Genomic DNA, 25,167 nt, shown 5'->3' with positions numbered 1-25,167 from the left:
CCTTTTACTGATAATCATACTGATTGTAAATCAGTTTGCCTTTGATAATTAAATTCTTATGAGTGAAAACTACTTAAATTACAGTGCGTATGTTTCACCAGGAAAGTACTAATCTTCCTGTACTACTGGCATGCTTTCTGAACAATCTTCAGCTACTGATGGAGGTAGAAATATTTAAGCTCTCTAAAAGTCTATGGTAACTTTGGAAGTTTTGAAAACATTGTTTCAGAACAAGAATAATTTGCTTTAATATAAGCTTTTCTGTGAAATTATAAGCCAAGGCAGTCTTCTATGTATGGAACATTACCTCTATGAAAAATAATTCTGCCATTAAAGTTGGCTATTCTTTCTTGGTTTGTTAAGTGATTTTATTTAATATGTTTACTTTCCTGCAAGTTACACCCGATTTTGAAATATTTAGTTTAAAAGACTTATCAGTTCAGATCAAAGTCAAAATATGGGTTACTACAGACTGGAAACAGCACTTTAAATAGAAACTATGGCCCATCCAGTTATAAACCTACTCTTGTGAAGTACAATTGAATGGCATCATTTAGGAGCTGAACAATTTATTTATACCAGAAAGGGTTTAAAACTAGATATATTTAAAACGTAGGACAACTTAGAAAAATCATAAAATTGGTAAAGAAAATGGAGGTGAGAGATAGGAACATTATAGATTGCCTCGTGGATGTAAAACAAATGTCACTTAGTGATCTGCCAAGGTGAAAGGGGACCTTCTAATAGTTTATACGTGCCAGGAGCTGTAGTTGCTAGGTGTAGTTTACAAAAATTATATTTATGGGACTATATGCTTGCTTTAATATACGTTGATCGATCCATGCATTCCACGCTGAAGGCACTGGAGGAGGATGAAAGTGTTTTCCTAACCCTGCCACTAATCTCAATACGTTTCGATTATAACACTAGATAGACGAGGCTTGGATTCTGAAAACCTGAATCTCTCGGTGCCAAATTAGTGGGCCTAACTCGAATCTAACTAAAAACTTTAAAAGATTTTGGGGGGGGGAGCCACCGTTCTTGGAGGCAACTGTTGAGACACAAGCTCACGGAAGGGTTCCCCGCAGGAGCTGACCCTCGCTGACAGTACAAGCCAGAGAAACTTTCCCGGAAGAGGCCCGCCTCGGCCGGGGTCTGCGCTTGCGCGGGCGGCTCCGCACCTCCCCGCCCCCGCCGCGCTCCGAGCTCTCTCCCGGGCTGCTGCGCACGCGTGGCTGGTGAGTGGACTGAGGGCGTGCACGTGGGGTGGCCTAGCGCCTCGGAGGGGTTTCGGGCTCGGTTTGGTTTTTATCGTTTGTTCCGCACCCTTTATCTGGTGTAGTAGTGGTGGAGAGGCCTAGTGGGTGAGCTAGAGCCTATCCAAGAATGGGGATCTGGTTGTTAGGTCGGTAGGTCCCGGTGCCTGCAGGGGCTGCGTCCTGGACAGCGCGCGTCCACAGCCCAGCTTTGGACGGCACGGTTAACTAAACTGTAGGCTGGGGGGAATTGTAAACTCCCGGGTTATGACCAGCCGTGGAGGCCCCCTTCTGAGCACAGGCAGAACTGGGCCGCGCTCCTTTTTCTTGTTTGACCCCAGACGTTCGATGCGTGCAATTTGAGAAACGCACAGCCTAGAGTCCGTCTACTACTTCAGGGCGATCGTCCTTTTCATCATCTGTTGGTTGAGGACTTCAGAGACAAGTGCCCTGCTAGGGGCTGAAAGTTGACCATAGTAGGACCCTACCGTGAAATGAACACAGAACAGGGAAGACTACCCCGGAGTGAGCCACGTGTAATATATGAAGGCTGTAGGGGAAGTGGCTACATGGGCTGTCCATACCAGAATTCACTGCATTGTGATTTTATGGTCTGCATTTTGCTTATGTCAGTTTTACTTCAGCCTTTTTTTTTTTTTTTTAAAGTTAAAAAGGATAAATGGAACTTTTTTTCAATTTTGAATCTAAATTATTTTAAAATTTATCTATTTATTTATTTACTTTTGTGGTGCTGGGGTTCCAACCCAGGGTCTTGAACATGCCGGGCAAATGCTCTACCACTGAGCTGCATCCCACAGGCCAATAGAATTTATAAGAAAACAAAAATATCATCCATACAACAAGTTCATAATGTCTGACATTCAATTTAAAAAATCACCAGGCCTGCAAAAGAATACAGCCCAAAGCAAGAGAATACAACACAAAATGATTAGAAAATCAGTCAACTGAAGCTAACTTAGAACAGGTAGAATGTCAGAATTAGGTGTGTCTCCGTGGGAGAGCACTTGCCTAGCATGTGTAAAGCGCTGGGTTTAATTCTCAGCACCACACATAAATGAAACAAAGGTCCATCTATAACTAAAATATATATACATATATATATGTTATATATATGTATGTATATATATATATATATATATTCTACAACTAAAATATATATATGTATATATAAAAATATATATTCTACAACTAAAATATATATGTATATGTGTATATATATATATATATATATATACACACACACACACACACACACACACACACATATATACATAAAGTAAACAGAAGGAAGACCCATAGAGTAGAGGAGGGAAATCAGGGGAATGGAGGGAGGGAGGGAAGGGAATAGTACTGGGGATTGAAATGGAGAAAACTTTGTCATGTGCATTTATGAATATGTTAAAATGAATCCCACTATCATGTATAACAGTCATGCACTAAAAAATAAATATACCATAAAAAGACAAAGCTTAGAATAAATTGTTTTAAAATCCTAGCTATATGCTGTCTATAAGAAATTTACTTCAAAAACAATGAAAGTAAAAGGAATGAAAAATATATACCATACATTTTTTTAAAGTCATGAGTACTTTATTCTAGACCTAAGAGAAAAGAACTCATCAGCAATAAGGAGAGATGTTACATAATGATAAAAGGACTAATTCATCAAGAACATAGCAATTCCAGGGCTAGGGATATAACTCAGTTGGTAGAGTGCTTGCCTTACATGAACAAGGGCCCTGGGTTCTAATCCCAAACACCACACACACACACACACACACACAGAGAGAGAGAAAGAACATAGCAATTCCAAATGTCTACTAGTCACCAAACAAAAGTGGTTTAAATGAGCCGGGCGCCATGGTGCATGCCTGTAATCCCAGCGGCTCAGGAGGCTGAGGCAAGAGGATCGCAAGTTCAAAGCCAGCCTCGGCAATGGCGAGGCACTAAGCAACTCAGTGAGACCCTGTCTCTAAATAAAATACAAAATAGGGCTGGGGATGTGGCTCAGTGGTTGAATGCCCCTGAGTTCAATCTCCAGTTCCCCTCAAAAGTGGTTTTCATGACATGAAAGATGAAGAAAAAATTGGTAGAACTGAAAGATGAAATAAATCGATCCATAATTATAGGTGGGGACTTCAGTTCCCTCTCTCAGCAACTGATAGAACTATTATTCAAGAAATTAGCAAGGATATAGAACTTAATAGCAGCATCAACCTAAAGGACCTATTCATGTTTATAGAACCCTCTACCCAATGACATAAAAATATAACATCTTTTCAGTCACCAAGATAGAGGGTATCTTGGGTCATAACAAAGACTTCAACACTTTTTTAAAAATTGAAACAATATATGTTAGAAAAATATCTGCAAACACTTGTAAACTAAACCTACTTCTAACAACTTATGGGTCAATGAGAAATTTAAAAATACATTGGACTGAGGCTGGGGTTGTGGCTCAGTGGTAAAGTGCTTGCCTAGCATGCGTGAGGCACTGGGTTTGATCCCCAGCACCACATAAAAATAAACAAATAAAATAAAGGTACTGTGCCCATCTACAAGTAAAAAAATATTTCTAAAAATAAGTAAATAAATAATACATTGGACTGGAGCTGGGGTTGTGGCTCAGTGGTATAGTGCTCACCAAGCATGTGCAAGGCCCTGGGTTCAGTCCTCAGCACCACATAAATATAAAATAATAAAGAGCAAAATAAACACAAAGAAAAAGGAGGAGATAAAGATCAAAAATCAGTGAAATTGAAAATTAAAAAATAGAGAAAAATCAATGTTAAAAAATTTGAAAAGATCAATAAAATTGACAAAGCAACAGTAAGACTGAAAAAGAAAAATAGAAGACAGAAATTCCTGACATTAGTTATAAAATTGGAGAGTGCTAAGATCCTAAAGACATTGAAAAACAATAAGTGAACATTACAAACACCTCTGTACACATAAATATAGCAACTTGGATGAAATTGACCAATTCTTCAAAAACTACAAACTACCAAAACTCACCAATATGAAATAGATAATGTGAATAGTTCTATAAGTTTTAAAGGAATTGAATATGAAATTAAGAACCTCTCAAAAAATAGAATTTTTCAGGCCTTAGTGTATTTTTCCATTATAGCTGCTATAACAAAATAAAGTAGCATGACTTTAAAACAACAATTTTTTATTTCTTGTAGTTCTGTTGACTGCAGTGTCCTAAGATCAAGGTGTCATTAGGGTATCCTGGTGAGGGCTTTCTTCCTATTTTGTAGATGATTGCCTTTTCACTGTGTCCTTACTTATCAGAGAGGAAGTCAGTTCTGGTGTGTCTTCTCATAAGGGCACATGTTAGACAGTGTTCCATTACTGTAACAAAATATGTAAGATAATTAACTTAAGATGATTTTTAATTGATTTCATGGTTTGGGGGGTTTCGGTCCATGGTTGCTTATCCCTGTTGCTTTTGGGTCTGGTGAGGCAGAACATCATGGTGGGGAATATGTGGTAGAGCAAGCTGCTCGCCTCATGACAGTTGGGAAATGAAAGAGAAAGGAAGAGAGAAGGGTTGGTTTCCAATATTTCCTTCAATGACATGTCCCCAATGACCTAACTTCCTCCCATAGGCGCCACCTTTTAGATTCCGCTACTGGTTGGGAACAAATCCTTTAACACGTGTGAGAGATATATTCTATGAGGAGTTGATATGTTAAATGAGGTCATACAGGTGGGGCCCTAATTTATATCTCTAGATACAATTACATTGAATTTCAGTGTATGAATTTGGGGAATGGGGACACAATTGGAAACAAAGCAGGTGATTCTGTTGCAAAATTTTACCAAATATTTGAAAAACAGCACCAATTCTACACAGCCTCTTCCAGAAAATAGGAGTGATTTCCATGTCATTAGATGAGACCAGTATTATTACCATGATACCAAAACAAAAAACGAGAAAACTATAGACCAAAATCTCTCATTTACATAAGTACAGAATTCCTTAACAAAATATTACTAAAGAGAATCTAGCCATATATAAAAAGAATTATATGCCATAGTCTTGTGAGACTTATTTCAAGAATGTAAAACTGGTTCACTGTTAGAAAATCAGTGAATTTAAAAAAAGAAAAATGGGGTTGGGGCTGTGGTTCAGTGGTAGAGCACTTGCCTCACAAGGGTGAGGCACTGGGTTGGATCCTCAGCACCACATAAAAATAAATAAATAAAGATATTGTGTCCATCTACAACTAAAAAAATTTTTAAGAAAGACAGAAAGAAAATCAATGAATTTAACATATCATAAAGTAAAGAAAAATCACATAATTATAAATTAATGTGGAAAAGGAATTTGAAAATTCAACTGAATTCATAATAGACTCTTTTTTTTTTTTTTTAAAGAGAGAGAATTTTTTAATATTGTGCTGAGGATCGAACCCAGGCCGCGCGCATGCCAGGTGAGCCACATCCCCAGCCCCCATAAGAGACTCTTAGCAAACTACTTAATAAGGGGACTTCCTCAATTTGACATAAAGAGCATCTACAAAAGCAGCCAATACCATAGTTATTGGTGAAAGATTGAATGTTTTTCCACTTAAAATCTTTGACAATATTAGGGTTAGGAATGCAGTTCAGTGGTGGAATATTTGCCTAGCATGCACGAGGTCCTGGGTTTAATCCCTAGTACCACACACAAAAAAATTTTAGACAAATCTGGGATATCTGCTGTTAACATTCTTAAAACATAGGGGGTCCTAGCCAGTGCAATAAGGCAAGAAAAGGGAATAAATGGCATCATGATAGGAAAGGAAGAAATAAAACTGTTCTGTTTACAAACATGGTTTTCTAAGTTTAAAATTCCAAGGAATCTGAAGAAACTCACAGAACTAATATAAGTGAATTTGTTATGGTTATAAAACATAAACATCAGTAGCATCAGTAGTAATTTTATAAATAATACTTAACACTGAAACAGAAATTTAATTAAAGTGCAATTCATTTGCAGTTGCTCCTCCAAAATGAAATAATTGTAAATCTAACAAAACACATGGGGCCTGTGTACTCAAAATTATTAGTTAATGAAATAAATCAAGGGAGAACTAAATAAATACAGATATGTACCACAGAGAAAAGATGTCAGTTATCCCTAAGTCAGTACATATGTTTAGCATATTTCCTTCCAAATTTCTAGCAAGATTGTATGTGTGTCTCTGTCTATCTATAGGTAAGCGCATGCTAAACTTCCTATGGAAAGACAAAGGAAGTAAATGAAGCAGTTTTGAATAAGAAAAATAACATTAAAATATTTTGAGTAAGAAAATTAAAATTCCTTAATCATGCTATTTGAATTTAAGACTTATCATTTGGCTATAATAATTAAAACTTTTTTAAGAGAAGTAGACACATTTATGAGTAGAACAGAATAAAGAACCCAGAAATATACACCCTACTGATTTTGTACAAAAGTCAAAGTGTAATTTCAGAAATAATTTTTTCAACAAATGATACTAAAGCAACTGGACAGTACAAAAGAAAGGAGAAAAGAATCCAACCTAAAGAATACACTTATATGAAAAATTAAATGAATCATAGATTTAAATGTAAAATATAAAATTCAAAATCTTCTAGAAGAAATTTTATATAAAAATATAAAAATTTTGGGTCGCGGGAGAACCTAGTACTTGGTAAGTCTTTTTCAGATGGCACCAAAAACAAGATCCATAAAAGAAAACATTGATATATTGTACTTCACCAAAAGTTAAACTTTGTATCTGTAGAAGACAATTTGACAATTTAAAAAGATAAGCTGCAGATTGAGGAGGGGAAAGGGAATATTTGAAAGCTACCCTTTTGACAAAGGACTCAGAGCTAGAATATGTATAAAACTGCATAAACTGGGGCTAGGGCTATAGCTCAGTGGTAGAGTGCCCGCCTTGCATGTGTGAGGCACTGGGTTCAATCCCCAGCACCACATAAAAATAAATAAAGATATTGTGTCCAAGTACAACTAAAAATATATTTAAAAAAAAAACTGCAAAAAGATATCTTAAAATTCAACAATATAAAGGCTCAAACAATCCAGTTAGTTTATGACAAAAGATGTGAACAGATATTTCACCAAGAGTAAAATGGATGAAAATGTACATATGAAAATGTTCAAAGTTGTTAAGTATTCAGGAAATGCAAATTAAAGCTACCATAAGGTAGTAAGTACTACAGACCTATTAAAACTGTTCAAATAAATACCAAAACCTGGTGAAGATATAAAGAAACTGGATTTCTCAGTGTGGTTAGCATGTGCAAGGCCTAGCACTCGTTCAGGGGCTGGGAAGAATTGATCTCTCATACATTGCTGGAGGTGGGTAAAATGACACAAACACTCAAGAAAAAAATTTTACATTTTTTTTTAAAGAAAAGTAAACATGGAACCATTCACAAAAGACCACGTATTGTGTCATTTTATTTGTATATAGAATATTGTTATGTGCAGAATAACCAAATGTATAGAGACATACAGTAAACAGATATGGTTTTCTAAGTTTAAAATTCCAAGGAATCTAAGAAGAAACTCATAGAATTAATAAAATAAGTGAATTCATTATGGTTATAAAACATAAAAATCAGTAATATTTTTATATATGTTAAATGTTATACATTTAACACTGAAACAGAAATTTAAAGTACAATTCATTTGGTTGCCTAGGGCTGATACAGGTGGGGAAACAGGAATTCACTGCTGAGGGATATGAGGGTTTCTTTGAGGAATGGTAAAAATGTTCTGAAATTTATAGAATGGTTGTTCAACTCAGAATACATTAAAAGTAATGAATTGCATGCTTTAAATGAATTGCATGTTCCAGGGGGCCCAACAAACTAGATTCTACCACTTATTCCAAGATACTAATCAAAGAGTTGAGTGGTGAAGGTAGGAAAGGAACTTTAATCAGTATAGCTACCAGGAAGACAAGGGACCAGTGTCCTCAGCAGTCTTCAGGGCTACTGATAGGAGCGGGGAATGAAAATTTATGTCCACACAAAAATCTGCTGTACACAACTGTTGACAGCAAGCTCCAAAATTGTCAACAACCTTGGTGTGTTTTAGTAGGTGAACGGTTAATGAAGTGTGGCCATACTATGGATTATCACTCAGCCATAAAAAGGAATGGACTGTTGATAAACAAAATAAGTTGGATGCATTTTAAACTGTGCTTAATTTTAAAAAAAAAGCCAGTCTCAGCTTACATAATGTGTGATTTCAATTACATAAAATTCTTAAACTGACAAAATTACTGAAATAAAGAACAGATTGGTGCTCTCTTTCTCTGTTTCCTTCCCCCTCCCTCTTTCTTTTCCCCTCCCTCTCTGCCATGTGAGGACACAGCAAGAAGACTGTATCACAAGCCAGGAAGAAAGCCTTTTCCAGAACCCCACCATTCTAGTACCCTGATTTTGGACTTCCTGGTTTCTAAAATTGGAGGTGAGCTTCTCACAAACAGGGGTCATGCTTCCTTCTCCTCTGGATCCTTGGCTTTGAGCAAAGGGTCTGGCACCCACTAGACAACTGGAAGGTTTGCTGAGTGACTGCATGATTACATGCTGCTGGCATAATTAAAAGCCAGCACACTGAGACTAGCAGGTTGGGTTAAGTAACCTAAAACATCTTCTGACAAGAAGAACTCCCCAGAGAAGACGCATTCTGCCTTGGATGGTGATGAGCTGCCCCACCCTAGAGGTGCCCAAGAGGAAGAGGATTGGATATTGTCTATGGTGGAAAATGGATAAGGAGATGCCTGCCATGGGAAACAGCTCAGGCCACCAGCCCCTAAGGACAGTTCTTGCTCTGGGGCCTTCCCAGCCAGAAGACAAGGCAAGCGCAGTGATTATCCAGATGCTGATGGCTTCACTGTCATAATTCCGGAGTTTGATATTTAGCTTAATCTGAAAATGTTTGCCAACCTATTATGAATAACTATTTGTAGCTTAAAATGCTGGCCCTCCGCAGCTCAAGAGTGAGAAGTTGTGCTCCACTCAGAAAACGATGTACTCATTACAGTTAGAACAAATTGACACAACAGGCTCACAAGGCTAAATGTGGGAATCTCAGTCACAATTGCCTCCTCTGGAGCCACTTTAATAAGTTGGCTATCTAAACGCAGGAGGGTCTAGGAAGAGTTCACAGGGCAGAGGGCTCCGTATACCTGAATGAGGGGAGTTTTCTAGTTCCCATCCCAGTTCCCTGTTATGGTCCAAAGGTTTAAATCCTCCCAAGTTCATATAATAGAATCCTAACCCTGTATGTGATGATGTTTGGAGGTGGAGTCTTCACGAATGGGAATCCGTACTCTTTATCTTTCTCCTTCATGAGAATACGATGAGAAGTTGACAGTTTGTAACCTGCTGATGGCCCTCACCAGAACCAATCATGCTGGCCCCTCAGACCTTGGACCTCTAGCCTACAGATTTCGAGAAATAAATTTTTGTTGTTCATAAGCTACCCAGTTTATAGTAGTTTGTCAGAGCAGCCTGAAAGGAATGATATTCCCCTTACCCCTCTCTTACAGACCCTGTTCATTATTGTGGGGTCTGTGTTAGTCAGGGTTGTCTAGAGGAACAGAAGCAATAGAATACATACATATAAGGAGAGACTTATCCAAATCGTATTGTTATATGGTGTGCATGTATAAATATGTAACAATAAATCCCATCATTATGTACAACTATTATACAACAATAAAATATGGGAGAAAAAGAGAGGATTTATTAGATTGGCTTACATAATAGAAAGCTGGATAGTCCCACAAATATCCATCTACAGGCCAGATGGAGAGCTGCTCACTCCAAGATGCAGGAAACTCAGAACAAGAGGGATCAATGATGCTACCCCAATCTGAAACTGAAGGCCTGGAAGCTCCCTGGAGAGTTACTGTGTGAATTCATATGGAAAGGTTGAAGAAGATGGGAATCTGATGTCCATGGGCAATGGCAGTGCAAATGGATGCACCCACTCAGGAACAATCTAGTTTGCACACATGCTAATGGGCTCCTCCTCCTTCTACTTTGGTCTCTAAATTCAGGGAGGTTGCTAGTCCCCATCTCAGTATGTGGTCCCACACGCCAGTGGTCTCTGGAAACATCCTCACAGATGTTTCCAGTAGCCCAGCCCAAGGACCTGAAGTGCACTTTACTCATTTCTTAAGTGTCTCTCAATCCAACCACGTTGACAATGAAGATTCACCATCACAAGTCCCCCTCTGTTGACTTGATGTCCAATCACATCTCCTTAAACCATAATCTCCAAATAAAATAATGACAAGGTTTTAACTCTGCCTAACAATGTAACTATTCTGCCTACAACTAAAAATGCTCTAATTCCAGCTCCAGAATAGGAGGCAAAGTTGTGGGGTTTTTTTCTTGGTTCTTTTTAGTTATACATGACAGCAGAGTGTATTTTGGCAATTATACATACATGGAGTATAACCGATTTTCTATTTAGGATCCCACTTTTGTGGTTGTACATGAAGTGGAGTTACCTGGTTGTGTATTCAAATACAAGGCCAGGAAAGCTATGACTGATTAATTCTACTGTCTTTCCTGTTCCCCTCCCCATCCCTTCCCTTGTTTCCACTTTGTCTGATCCAGGGGATTTCTATTCTTACTCTTCCCACCCTCCTTTGTTTTGGGTGAATAGTGCTTACTCTTCTGATATCCCATGACTACTATGATGCAGATTTAATAACACTTAAGTACTTAAATTAAGTCAATAAGTATTATATTCTATGATAAAGAAATAAAAACTAAGATATCTGCTTAATATCCATCTACATACTCTTAATAAAATAGAAAACACTCAAAAAAAGAAGAGGTTGGTGCTTGAAAGGAGTTAGGAATGGAGGTTGAGGCAAGGGAAGGTAGATATGGCTCTGAAGGGTTCATCAACTAATCTCTGTAGTGCTGGTATATTCTGTATTATCTCTATAATTGTGGTTTCACGAATCTACACATGTGTTAGCATTATATAGAGCTATACCCAGAGACAATTGAGTGCATGTGAAACTTGTGAATTCAATGAATCCTATGGGTTGTATCAACATCAGTTTTGTGGTTCTGACATTTCACTATAGTTATGTAAATTGTTAACATTGGGGAAGATTTGATGAAGTGTACATGAGAGCTCTCTGTAGAATTTTTGCAACTTTCTGTGAATCTATTCTTATTATAAAATAGAAGGCTTATGAATGAAAATTGGGTGAGAAAGTAGGAATTTTTTTTCAATTGTCAAGTTCATTTTCAAAAGGTAATGCCAATCTAAATTGTTACCCAGAATAAAAAGTATACCATCATTACATTCTCATCAGTATTGCCTTTATTTTTATTTAATTATTTACTTTATTAATTTCCAGTATTGTCATTAAGTATTAATATAGTGTCATTATTTTTATTTACTTGTATTAATTCAGAAAAAATTAAAACCAGTATACATGTTCAACTTACCAGCTCTATTTATAGTAGCCAAATACTGGACATAGTCCCAATATTTTTCAATGGATGAACAGTTAAATTTTAGCACTCCTTAGTTCAGGTGCTCCTCCTACCTCAGCTTCCCAGGTAGTTGGGACTGTGGGCATGTGCCATTGTGCCTGGCTGTGTTTTTGATAATTATGTTAGCCAGCTTTTTGTTGTTATGATGAAATACCTGAGAAAAACTACTTAAAGGAGAAAATATGTGTTTTGGCTCATGGTTTTAGATGTTTCAGTCCATATTCGCCCCATTGCTGTATCTCATGGTGAGCACAACTGCTCAACTTATGGCAGTTAGGAAGCAGAGAAAGAGAAAAGTGTCAAGGACAAGGTACAGGCCCCAGTAGCCCAGCCCAAGGACCTGCTCTTTTCAACTAGGTTCTGGCTCATGGTTTCCATCGTCTCCCAGTAGTCCATTCAGCTACAAATCCATCAGTGGATTCATAGATGAGGTGTTGGAGTCCTCATCATCCAATCACTTCAAAGCCCTACCTCTGAACATTGCGGCACTGAGGATCAAGCCCTCGATATGTGAGCCTTTGAGGGACAAACATAATGATTCAGGCCATAACAGTGACTTCACAGTGAGTACTGGTCATATATTTTATAAATGTCTCTTAACTAGGGCTTTTCAGGAGGAAGAATATGGAGGTGAGGTACCATTCTTATCACAACATATAGGGTATAATCAACGTGACATCCCACTGGTGTTGACCTTGATCACCTGGATGAGGGCAGGGTTTCCTCAGTATTTTGTCTGTGAAATTTGCCATTATTCTGATTAACTTTTTTTAATCTGTTTATACTTGAAGCAATGTTTCCTGTATTAAGCTAGACAAAATATTGATAAATGGTTTAGATGCCATGATTTGTTTCACATATACATAAATAAAACTTTATTTATAATTATGTGACCAGGGACAATTTTTTCTTTCCAGTCTTATGCTTCCTCCCATTGTGTAGAAATACTTTGACAGAGTTAAATTAAGTGTAATGGCAATTTTATGGGTTTTTTTGTAGATGCCCTTTTTCAGATTGAGGCAGTTCCCTTTTCTACCTAGTTTGCTCAGTTTTTTTTTTTTTTTAAAGAGAGAGTGAGAGGAGAGAGAGAGAGAGAGAGAGAGAGAGAGAGAGAGAGAGAGAATTTTTTGATATTTATTTTTTAGTTATCGGAGGACACAACATCTTTGTTTGTACATGGTGCTGAGAATCGAACCCGGGCTGCACGCATGCCAGGCGAGCGCGCTACCACTTGAGCCACATCCCCAGCCCCGTTTGCTCAGTTGTTAACATGGGTAGATGCTGAATTTTGTTAAATACTTTTGCACTATCTGTGTGAATGATGATAGGCTTTTCTCTCTTATTTATTTACTCATTTATTTTTTGTGGTATTGGGGATTGAACCCAGGGGTACTCTACCACTAAGTTTCATACTCAACCCTTTTAATTTTTATTTTGATATGAGGTCTCGCTAAGTTGCCTAGGCTGGCATTCAACTCGTGATCTTCCTGCCTCAGCTTTCTGCAGAGCTGGAGGTGTGCACCACCATACCTGGCTTAACCAGGGGTCAGCAAACTTCTGTAAAGGCCCAGATAGTAAATATTTTCAACTTAAACCATCCTTGCATTCTTAAGATAAGCCGTTTATCATCAATTTTATATATTGTTGAAATCAATTTGTTACTGTATAGTATAACAAATTTTTGCTTCTGTATTCATGTGGAATATTGATCTTGCCGAAGGATAAAATACAATCAATTTAGTTTAAAGATCTTGAGCCAGGTGCTGTGTATATGCCTGTGGCTTAGGAGGCTGAGGCAGGAGGATTGCAAGTTTAAAGCCAGACCACTTAGACAGGCCCTCAGCAACTTAGTGAGACCCTGTCTCAAAATTTAAAAAATCTAAAGGGCTGGAGATGTAGTTTAGTGATAAAGTGCCCTGAGTTTAATCCCTAGTATCAAAAAACAAGCAAACAACAACAACAAAAAAAACCCCAAGATCTTAATTGACTATAGTTGTGACTTTAGAATCAGGTTAACACCTTATTCCATAAAATAGAAGAAGCATTCAAATGAGGCAAGCAGAGGAAGAAGGTTTTATAGACAAAGAAGGGTTAAAGAAAGCAGAAAAAAAAGATCAGTCATTTCAAATTACTTTCCTTATAAGGCAGATATAGGGAAAAAAGAACAATAGAAAAATAACTGGTTAACATCAGTTTACTGATGTTATTTTATATGAATTTTTTTAAAAGTTCATTCATGCCTATTAAAACTGACTTGTTTAGAAAACTTGGCTGTTATCTTTTGTTCTTCTGATTTCTCTAAGGTTAGATAACAACTTTAGTTTTGATTTGGTTATCAAGAACTTTAATATTAGTGATTCCATTTTTATTTTGGTCTATTGGGGCCTAATATAGTTCAGTTCAAAACTCCTATAATCTTTATTTAATCTGTAATTTTATTTTCTTATCATGGTTGGCAAGTTTTCACATTAGTTTTATGCTGGTTTCATAAAACAAGTTGGGAAGTATTGCTTTCTCCTTTGCTTTCTGGAAAAGTTTCCATAAAATTACCATCATTTCTCTTTAAACATTTCATAAATTTCACCAATGAGTTTCCTCAGAGTGGAATTTTCTATTTGGAGAGATCTTTTTTTTTTAAATTTATTTTTTTTAAACATCAGAAATTTATTAGTTGCTCAAAACATTACATTGATCTTGACATATCATATATCATACATTTTTTTCAAATGGGGTGTGAATTCTTATTATTCCCACGTGTACAGATTGCAGGATCACATTGATTATACAGCCACATTTATACATTCTGCCATACTAGTGTCTGTTGTATTCTGCTGCCCTTCCTATCCCCCCCGCCCCTCCCCTCCCCTCCCCTCCCCACCCCTTCCCACCCCTTCCTCTACCCCATCTACCATAACTCATTTCTCTCTCTCTCTCTCTTATTTTTTATTTTTTTTCTCCCCTTCGCCTCACATCCTCTTATATGTATTTCTGTATAACAATGCGGATCTCCTTCCATCTTCCCTGCAATTCCCCCTCTCTCTCCCATTCCCTCCCACCTCTTGTCCCTGTTTGATGGTAATCTTCTTCTCATGCTCTTCCTCCCTGCTCTGTTTTGAGTCGCCCCCCTTATATCAAAGAAGACATTCGGCATTTGTGTTTTAGGGATTGGCTGACTTCACTTAGCATAATCTGCTCTAATGACATCTATTTCCCTGCAAATGCCATGATTTTGTTATTTTTTAGTGCTGGGTAATATTCCATTGTGTATATATGCCACATTTTTTTTATCCATTCATCTATTGAAGGGCATCTATGAACATTGATGATGCTGTATCCCTGTAGTATGCTCTTTTTAGATCTTTTGGGAATAGTTCGAGAAGGGGAATAGCTGGGTCGAATGGTGGTTCCATTCCCAGCTTTCTGAGGAATCTCCATACTGATTTTCAAATTGGCCGCACCAATTTGCAGTCCCATCAGCAATGTACAAGTGTACCCTTTTCCCCACATCCTCGCCAGCACTTGTTGTTGTTTGACTTCATAATGGCTGCCTTTCTTACTGGGGTGAGATGGTACCTTAGAGTGGTTTTAATTTGCATTTCTCTGACTGCTAGAGATGGTGAGCATTTTTTCATGTACTTGTTGATTGATTGTATATCTTTCTCTGAGAAGTGTCTGTTCAGATCCTTGGCCCATTTGTTGATTGGGTTATTTGTTTTCTTATTGTTTAATTTTTTGAGTTCTTTGTATACTCCGGAGATTAGGGCTCTATCTGAAGCGTGAAGGGTAAAAATTTGTTCGCAGGATGTAGGCTCTCTATTTACCTCTCTTATTGTTTCTCTTGCTGAGAAAAAACTTTTTAGTTTGAGTAAGTCCCATTTGTTGATTCTTGATTTTAACTCTTGTGCTATGGGTGTCCTATTAAGGAATTTGGAGCCCAATCCCACGAGGTGGAGATTAGGGCCAACTTCTTCTTCTATTAGACACAGAGTTTCTGGTTTGATCCCTAGCTCCTTATCCATTTTGAGTTAACTTTTGTGCATGGAAAGAGAAAGGGATTCAATTTCATTTTGTTGCATATGGATTTCCGGTTCTCCCAGCACCATTTGTTGAAGATGCTATCCTTTCTCCATTGCATGCTTTTATCACCTTTGTCTAATATAAGGTAGTTGTAATTTTGTGGATTGGTTTCTGGGTCCTCTATTCTGTACCATTGGTCTACCTGCCTGTTTTGGTACCAGTACCATGCTGTTTTTGTTACTATTGCTCTGTAGTATAGTTTAAAATCTGGTATCGCTATACCGCCTGATTCACACTTCCTGCTTAGAATTGCTTTTGCTATTCTGGGTCTCCTATTTTTCAAGATGAATTTCATGATTGCTTTTTCTATTTCTGTGAGAAATACTGTTGGGATTTTGATTGGCATTGCATTAAACCCTAGAGTACTTTTGGCCTATCCATGAACAAGGTATATTGGAGAGATCTTTTATTATAACAAAATATTTACTATCTTTGGTAAATAGAAGGTTATATGCATCCTTAAGCAATATTGTTTAGTTTTACTCATTTTTGAATTTACATTAATCATATTTTGTGTGTTTTTTATTTTGTTCTGCCCTCTCCAAGAAAGGAAACTGCTTGATCACAGAGGGTTTGTTTGTATTTTTAGATTAACTTGTTCTGCTAGATGCTTATTAGCCATCTTTTACATGGTAGGTCTTTGATGAAGGAAAGAAAGAACTAACAAGCTCTTTGTATAACTGTGGTCTACTTTATTCTTTGATTATATAGCCCTTGCTGTTCTGCCACTGAGACTTATTTTTTAAAGAGACATGTTTCTTTCTCTTCCTCTCTCCCTGCTCCTCCCTAATTTCCCCCCCCTCCCTAATCTCAAGGAAAGCCGAATTACCTTTATTCCCCATTCTAGGCAGGGTTATCTGTCCTTGAGCACACACACACACAGAGGAACAAGTAATTCAGACTTTGGGAATGGCACCAGATCTCCAGAAATGACAATCTCCCGAATTAACAAATGAACTACAACTCCAGACAGAACACATGGAAAATAGCCTTTGAATCACCTCTTTTAAAGCCCCCTTCTCCCCTTGATGGCTTGACTCATACCTCTGGGACCTGAGTCTCCTTTGCAATAAAACTTCTTTTTCCCTTTTCTCAAAACTGTGTCCACATTATTGGATTGGCATTGGGGACAAGGGCAGAGCTTTGGGTAACATCTGTACTTAATGAAAACATGCTGGGTTGTCAGTATTGGTAGATAAAAGGTTTGGTTGTTTTAAGGATCTTATGTGGAATAGCTAGTTCTTTGATTTTTGATTGGGGGAACAAAAGCAACATCTAGCAGACATTTCTCACCTTGAATAACTGCTCAGCATCTTTTGAACACTTCTTCTAAATCTGGGAATTTCTCAATTCTGAGTCCTCCTTTCCTAGCTCCCTTGCAGTCCAGACCTAGGCACTTGCCCTGGACCCTGTCAATCAGACATGCACACAGGCCTTTCAGTGGGAAGAGATCTGCTGTAGAAGCCCTTGAATAACCTTTGCTGATTTTCAACATATCACTTACTGTGAAGCTTAGACATAATATTTAAAAAAGTAAATTGGATGTTATCTTTTGCTCTGAGATAACTTGGTTTAGAAATGTGTTTGATTCCTGTGTTAGTAAGGAATGTGCCTCCACTCAAAGAGAGGTCTGGTCTTTGTCTTGGGTCATGGGTAGCAATCTCTAAACACTTGGAATACCTTTGTTATTCAGGGTAGAACACTGAGCTCAACCTTGAGGGAAGTAAATTTGGAGACTGATTGCAGCTAGGTGGGCAGTCATTTCATAAATCATGCCTATAATAAAATCTCAATAAAAACTGAACATTGAAGTTTAGTTGAGCTTCCTGGGTTGGCAGTTTTCCACGCATATTCTCACACTTCAATGCCAGGAAGTTGATGGGAAACCCTCAAAATTGCAGTTTTTGTCAGGAGGCTCAACAGACTTGGCCAATGCCTTAATCTCAGTTTGGCTGATTCTGGATAGTACCCCCAACAAGTCATTGTACTTGGCTGTTATTTTCTACAAAAAAACACTTTCTTCCCCTCCCCCCCCATACACTTTCTAATTGGTGTATTATACTTATACATAGTGCTGGGATTTATTGTAATGTATTTGTACATGCACACAGTCTAACAATATAATATCATTCCCTGGTATTTCCCCTTTCTCTTTCCTCCTCCCTCCCCCTGATCCTTTTCCTCTATTCTACTGATCTCCTTTTGATTTTCATTAGATCCCCCCATCTTTCTTTTCCTTTCTAGCTTCTACATATGAAAGAAAGCATATAATCTTGACCTTTTAAGTTTGGTTTATTTTGCTTAACATAATGTTATCAAGTTCCATCCATTTTCCTGCAAATGACATAATTTATTTTGCTTTAGGACTAAATAAAACTCCATCATGGGGCTGGGGATGTGGCTCAAGCGGTAATATGCTTGCCTGATATACGCAGGGCGCTGGGTTCAATCCTCAGCACCACATAAAAATAAAATAAAGATGTTGTGGGGCTGGGGATGTGGCTCAAGTGGTAGCGCGCTTGCCTGGCATGTGTGCGGCCCGGGTTCGATCCTCAGCACCACATACAAACAAAGATGTTGTGTCCGCCAAGAACTAAAAAAAAATAAATGTTAAAAAATTCTCTCTCTCTCTCTCTCTCTCTCTCTCTCTCACTCACTCTTTCTTTAAAAAAAAATTAAAAAATAAAAAAAAATAAATATTAAAAAATTCTCTCTCTCTCTTAAAAAAAAAAAAAAAAACAACTCCATCATGTATATATACTACATCTTCTTTATCCATTTGTCTGTTGATGGACACCTAGACTGGTTCCATAGTTTGGCCATTGTGAATTGTGCTTCTATAAACATGAATATGCATGTATCATTGTAGTGTAATGACTTTAATTCTTTAGGATAAATACCAAGGAGTGGTACAGCTGCATTGTTTGGTGGTTCCATGCCTAGTGTTCTGAGGAACCTCAGTGATTCCTGTAGAAAAACATCTTCTTGGGCAGAGGTCATAGCTCAGAGGTAGAGCGCTTAGCTGGCATGTGTGAAGCATAGGGTTTGATTCTCAGCACCACATATAAATAAATAAAGATCGATTGACAACTAAAAAAATATTAAAAAAAGAAAACACCTTCTTTTAATCCCTTTATTTTACTGTTTTTCTTCCCTTTCTCTTTATCATCCCTTTTAATTTTTATATCAATTTCTATATCTCTCCTCTTGAATTGCTCCTTCATATCTACCAATGACACACCCTTAAGCTTTAGCTCATCCAAATAGTGGTATTTGAGCATGAAAAGATCTCTGATTTAGATTATGGGTTATGATATGTCTGCTTATGGCCTTTGGGGTACCAGAAGGAAGCAAAATCTCTTTATATATTTGTAATAGACATTTTTCTTCTGCAAAGTGTCATACAAAATGTGAAAATGGGGGCTGGGGTTATAGCTCAGTGGTAGAGCACTTGCCTCACATATGTGAAACACTGGGTTTGATCCTCAGCACCACATAAACATAAATTAAAAAAAAAATAAAGGACCATGTCCATCTACAACTAAAAAATATTTTTTAAAAATGTGAAAATGTCTTATGATTTGGATATGAGGAAGGATATGAGGAATCCCCCAAAGAGCTCTTGTGTTAGGCAATGCAGAAATATTCACAAGTGAAATTAGTAGATTATGAGAATTACAATCGCTTCAGTGTGTAATCTGTTCAATGGATTATAATTCAAATAGACTACTGGTCATAACTGTAGGCAGGTGGACATGGCTAGAGGAAGTGGGTCCCTAGAGGCATGTCCTTGGGGGTTAATTTTGTCTCTCTTCTCTCTCTTCTCTCTCCAATCTCTCTTCTCTCTCTTCTCTCTTCTCTCTTACACCTCTCTCTCTCTCCTCCCCCCCCCCCCCACCTTCTTGGCTGCCATGAGCTGAGCAGCTTTCTTTTGCCATGTTCTTCTGCCATGTCATTCTGCCTTACCTCTGGCCCCAAACCATGGGACTGGCTGACTCTGGACCAAGCCCATGAGCCCAGAATAAACTTTTCCTCTTCTAAGTTGTTCTTGTTAGGTATTTTGGTCACAGCAAATGAAAAGCTGACTAACACAATGTCCTTTATAAAAACTGAACACATTTCTGGGAAAATCCTACGTTTGTTGAACAATAATTCAGAAGAAGTCCCTCATAAAGGTGTTTGATTCCAGAAGTTTCAAATGTATGTGTTTTCTTCATAAAACTCACTTCAGTTTAGGTCCTTGCTGTAAGTGAAATATGAACTTTAAAACTTTTTATTTGATGGAAAGGGTAAACAAAATCAGCATGACACATTTACTCCTTGACCTACAGGTCTTAGACAGTTGGTGAAATGACTGACTCAGAAGACGATGATACCCCCCAGCTTTCCTCCCACACCTTAGCAGCTCTCCAGGAATTTTATGCTGAGCAGAAGCAACAAGCTGACCCAGGTGGGGATGACAAATACAACATTGGAATAATAGAAGAAAATTGGGTAAGTAAATACATTCCACATCCACCAGAAATTAGTGTTGTAGAACCTATTCTGTTCCAAGTCCAGTGTTTGATTCTTCCCTTGATACCAAAGTCTTATCACCTGTCATTCAGGAGCTGATAACCATGGGGAACAAGGACAGAAAGCAGTCCATGGACATTTTTGGATGGTGTAAATGCATATTCTCCTGGTTCTATCAGGCTGGTTGGTGAAGGGGCTTTTAAAATGGGGGATAATGTGTCGTTGTGTCTAACACAACCTTGTACTTTGTTCTCGAATAGAGATTCACATCATTGATTTTCCTGGAGCCCAATATTCCTGGTAGGAAGAGATAAATATATGATTGCAATAAGTTAACTGAACTTAACCATATAGTGAAAAATTGATGAGAAGTTTTTAAGATGTTAATATTCCTATATATAATAACTTATATGTATATGTGTGTATACATATGTGTTATGGTTTAGATGTGGTGTCTCCCAAAAGCTCATATGTGAGACAATGCAAGAAGGTTTGGAGGAGAAATGATTGTGCCATAGCCTTAACGTAATCAGTGAGTTAATCCCTAATGGGATTAATTTGAGTGGTCACTGGAGGCAGGTGAGTGTGGCTAGAGGAAGTGGTTCACTGGGAGCATGGCTATGAGGTGTATGATTCATATCTGGAGAGTGGAATATTTCTCTCTCTCGCTCTCTCTCTCTCTCTCTCCCTCCTTCCCTCCCTCCCTCTCCTTTCTGATCATCATGTAAGCCGCTTCCCTCTACTATACTCTTCTTCCTCACCTTGAGCCCTGAGGAATCTATGGATTGAGACCTCTGAAACCATGAGCCCCCAAATAAACTTCTCCTCCTAAAATTGTTCTGGTCAGGTCTTTTAGTCACAGCAGCAAAAACAGCTGACTAAAACAATGTGTGTGTGTGTGTGTTGTGTGTGTGTATTACACTCATATATATACATATATATGTATATATATATGTATATACACTAAAAGGGGAATTTTAAAAAGGAATTGAGGGAAAACCCTAATACAGGAAATTTTTGAAGGAGACAGTTGAGAAACAGATGAGACTTGAAGGGTTTTTTTGCAACTGGAAGGAAACTAACATTTTTATTTTATTTATGTACTTATTTTTCAGACTTTTACATTTTGGGTCTAATTAGGATCTCTGAGATATGTAAATTTTTGTTTACCATCTATTTGAAATCAAGTGTGATGAAATGTTTCTTTCCACTTAGTCCATATGTTATACCTATTCCAAATCCCCTTTCTCATGATTTCCCTTCTTTATGTATTTTCACCTTCTAGCTAGATGTTTCTGTAGATAATAAATATCAGAATCTTGAAGTATTGCATTATTCTTGAGGTTTTCTTTTTCCCTTCTGCTTCATTTTTAAAATGCTGTCTTTTTCTTGAGTGCACTAACTGGTTGTTGTAGAACATATATAAAAGTATGAACAAGAAAATAATAATTAGTCCTAATGGAGGAAGTCTCCCAGGAAATAGAAAAAAATAGTAATGATATGAAATATAGGAAAGAAAACATTAGAAAAACTAGAAAATAAATCCAGGATACTCATTCATCTAGTAGGAGTTCCAGAAAGAACAGAACAAAAACAAAGAGGAAAGGACATCTTCAAAGAATAACATTAGAAATTTCCTAGGACCGAAAATCTTACTAAGGCATATGATTATGATGATTTTGAAAATTATAGATTTGGGTGTTAAAGAAGATCTCAGAACCTTCCAGAGTAAAAGCAGGTCAAATACAAAGTTCAGAACTTTGTTAAGTTTTCCAGATAGCTAGCTGTATTAGAAACTAAGAAACTGAAATGCCTTCAGTCTTTGAGTGAGAATTTTGTTCAGCTTGGAGTATAGACTCAGCTAAAGTAATAGTCAAGCACGAGAATAATAAAAACATTTTGGATATGGCAAATTTCACAACATTTACCTCCTGTGCTCTTCTCGGGAGCTACAGAAGGATTTGTTCCAGCAAGTTAAGAAGTACCCTTCAAAGAAAGAGGAAGCTTCAGGGAAAAGGAGGTCTGACACTTAAAGCAGGAGAGGGAATACATGATAGTGATTCACAAAGTCCCAGTGTAATATCTATGCTGTAGGCCTGGGGAACAATTGGTTCAGATTACCTTAGGAAGATGGCATCATCCAGGATAGAGATCTTTAAAGGAAAAAGTAAAAATTATAGGAAGAAGATGGTATTGAAAGGCCAATGGAGGATGTTGGGGAAATTTGGCATAAGTACAAAGAAACCAAGCAAAAGAAATGAAATTAAAGAGAGAGACCTTTTTAATATTTATTTTTTGCTGCAGTTCGGCTGCAGCAGAATAACCGGGGGTGACGAACAACTTGTATAGATTGATACAGCAGGAGTGGAAGCCGTTTATTGTAAGATAACAGAGGTATTTATACATTTCGCACAGCTTATCTTAATTAGCACAAACTTGATACAGCAGTCAACCAATAAGAAATCTCCACACTTAATGGCTCACTGGCTCCACCTCACAAACCACTCCCTCTGGCATTTTGCCAGGCACCATCCAGACTTGTTTACAGACTCTAACAATTTTTTAGTTTTCAGTGGACACAACATCTTTATTCTATTTGTGTGTGGTGGCATGCTAGGTGAGCGTGCCACTGCTTGAGCCACATCCCCAGCCCCATAATCACGCATTTATTAACTGAAGGAAAAAAGAAAGTATACTGGAAGGCAATACAATCATAATTTGGCTCATCAGTGGACACTTATTATTAATCCTAACTAAACACAACTGGGGTTACAACTATATTGAGAGGGTGAAGGAAAGAGGAAGGGTATGTATGAGAGTAAAATCCTCATCTTCATAAAAAGTAATACATATATTTGATTAACCAAGAGAGAGCATTTAAACATAATATTTAGAGATATGGGGTAAACAATTGAAGGAAGGACCAAGGGTTGAAAATGGTGGCATCTGAGAAGTAGGTCCAAAGGTGGGGAGACATGGGATAGGAGGCCTGTTTTTCCTTATAAGCCTAGTAGTCCTTTTGACTTTTAAAGTCATGTTCATATAACACATTGATGAAGAGTAGGATTTTTAATTTAATTGAGTGATATAAAGAGGGAACCAAAACACATCATTGTCTCCTAACAGTGTTATGTGAGGGAGAAAGACAACTTAATGCCAACCAGCAGGTAACTCTTACCACTTATGATACTTGAGAGCAGATATCATCTGCCATCTCCCAAATCCATGCTAAATGCACTTTTATAGGGGCTTTCCTCCAGCTGTCTTAGCAAAGAGGGCAAGATCAGAGCTGGGCATTTCTTATGTAGCTAAGAATGGATAGATATAGAGGTACACATTAAATCATACATATATACAAATGTATATGAATGTTCTCCTCTTTGGAGACATTTTAAAATATGCATTTATAAGTATATATTCAGTAAATACTGTGCAGACATCCAGATGGAAATAAGTGAATCAATCTTACTTCTAATTATAGTCAGTTAATATTATTAAAGATTTATTTACATGTTCATACCATTTGCCATTTAGAATAACACCTTATTCTAATTGTTGTAATCATTTTGAATTCTGTATTGTTCTGAATAACATAGAACTGTTAAATCTTAATAAGACCTTCCAGATAAACCTTTTAAAAGGTCAAAGAGAGTGCAACAATAAATAAAGCAAACTATCCTAAGACTGAAGTGATGACTGTTTTTGATGTGTGCTATGGGAACAACATGTAAGGACACCAATGTAGGCTATTCAGATAGTGGGGAGTCAGGGAAAGCTACCCAGAATGAAAGGTGGGAATTAAATGCCATAGTGTTCTATATTTAAAAAAACAAAGCATTTCAAACCTCATTAAATTAAAATGAAACATAAAGTAATGATGTATTAAAAGAAAATATGATATTTTCATGATCTAAAGTAGAGAAATAAGAAGATTGATAATATATAATTAGAAACTTACCACCATGTGCAGTGGTATATGCCTGTAATATCAGCTACTTGAAAGCCTGAAACAGGAGAATTTTAAGTTAGGGCCAGCCTGAACAGTTTGGAAAGATCCTATCTCAAAACTTTTTAAAAATATATTTATATTTTAAAGGGCTGGGTTTAGTGGTACAGTGCTCATCTGTAAGACCACAGGTTCATAAACAAGGTTAAAAGACAAGGAAAAAATATCTGTATCTGTGAGAGCTAAAGGATCAACATGCAGATGTTTGTGTATACCAAAGATACCAGAAAACATTCCTATCAGCACACAGAACTGGTTCTATTACTTCTTGTAACAAGAGACTGTACACCATGGGGAATCTGTGAATCATCTTAGTAAGAGGGAGTTCAGAGATTGTTTTGTGATATGGGCTTACATTAGGTGTTGGGGAGAGTCTGTCAGAAAGCAGGCAATTCTATAATTGAATATCTTAATTACTGTCTTGGAGGTGGGAGGAATCAAGTGGGCTAAAGCTATAATTTGTAAAGCATCAACAAGCCCTCATGTTATCTGGGAAAAGGGTCATTTTTGTGACTTGCAGTGTTCTTGTTTTATCTGTACTAAGACATGATTACAGAGTGGTCATTTTTGTCTTGCTCCATCACAGTCAAGAATAACTCTGATGTATTTTCTAAAATAGTTTCTGTTAAGTAGAGAGCAACTGGGCCTAGGCACTAGTTGAAGGCTGGCTCTGATACCTGTCATTTTTCTTTTCTCATAATATATATAAAGAGCTTCTACAAATAAATAAAAAATAATAAAACAGTAAGCAACCCAATGAAAAAGTAG

The 25,167-nt window shown here is 37.3% G+C and overlaps 1 protein-coding gene across 5 annotated transcripts in view; it reads left to right on the top strand.

Annotated features, from left to right (window-relative positions):
- The first annotated feature begins 1,170 nt into the window (after window positions 1-1,170).
- The window catches only part of Eef1akmt1 (EEF1A lysine methyltransferase 1), a 44,905-nt gene continuing 20,908 nt past the window's right edge, over window positions 1,171-25,167 (top strand). Inside the window, exons 1-4 of one of the 5 annotated variants that reach the window (XM_076872406.2) lie at window positions 1,193-1,238; window positions 5,664-5,719; window positions 8,644-8,739; window positions 20,210-20,372. In XM_076872406.2, the coding sequence (XP_076728521.1) occupies window positions 20,229-20,372 (144 nt within the window). In that variant the 5' untranslated portion in view covers window positions 1,193-1,238; window positions 5,664-5,719; window positions 8,644-8,739; window positions 20,210-20,228. Of the gene's footprint in view, window positions 1,239-5,663; window positions 5,720-8,636; window positions 8,740-12,189; window positions 12,365-20,209; window positions 20,373-25,167 lie in introns of all 5 variants that reach the window. The other 4 variants (XM_076872407.2, XM_076872409.2, XM_076872405.2 and 1 more) reach the window with 4 other exon arrangements.

Source organism: Callospermophilus lateralis, chromosome 12 (genome assembly GCF_048772815.1).
Source record: "Callospermophilus lateralis isolate mCalLat2 chromosome 12, mCalLat2.hap1, whole genome shotgun sequence".
NCBI lineage: Eukaryota > Metazoa > Chordata > Mammalia > Rodentia > Sciuridae > Callospermophilus > Callospermophilus lateralis.
Note: the sequence above shows the minus strand (reverse complement) of the source record. Positions and strands in the feature narration are given on the sequence as shown.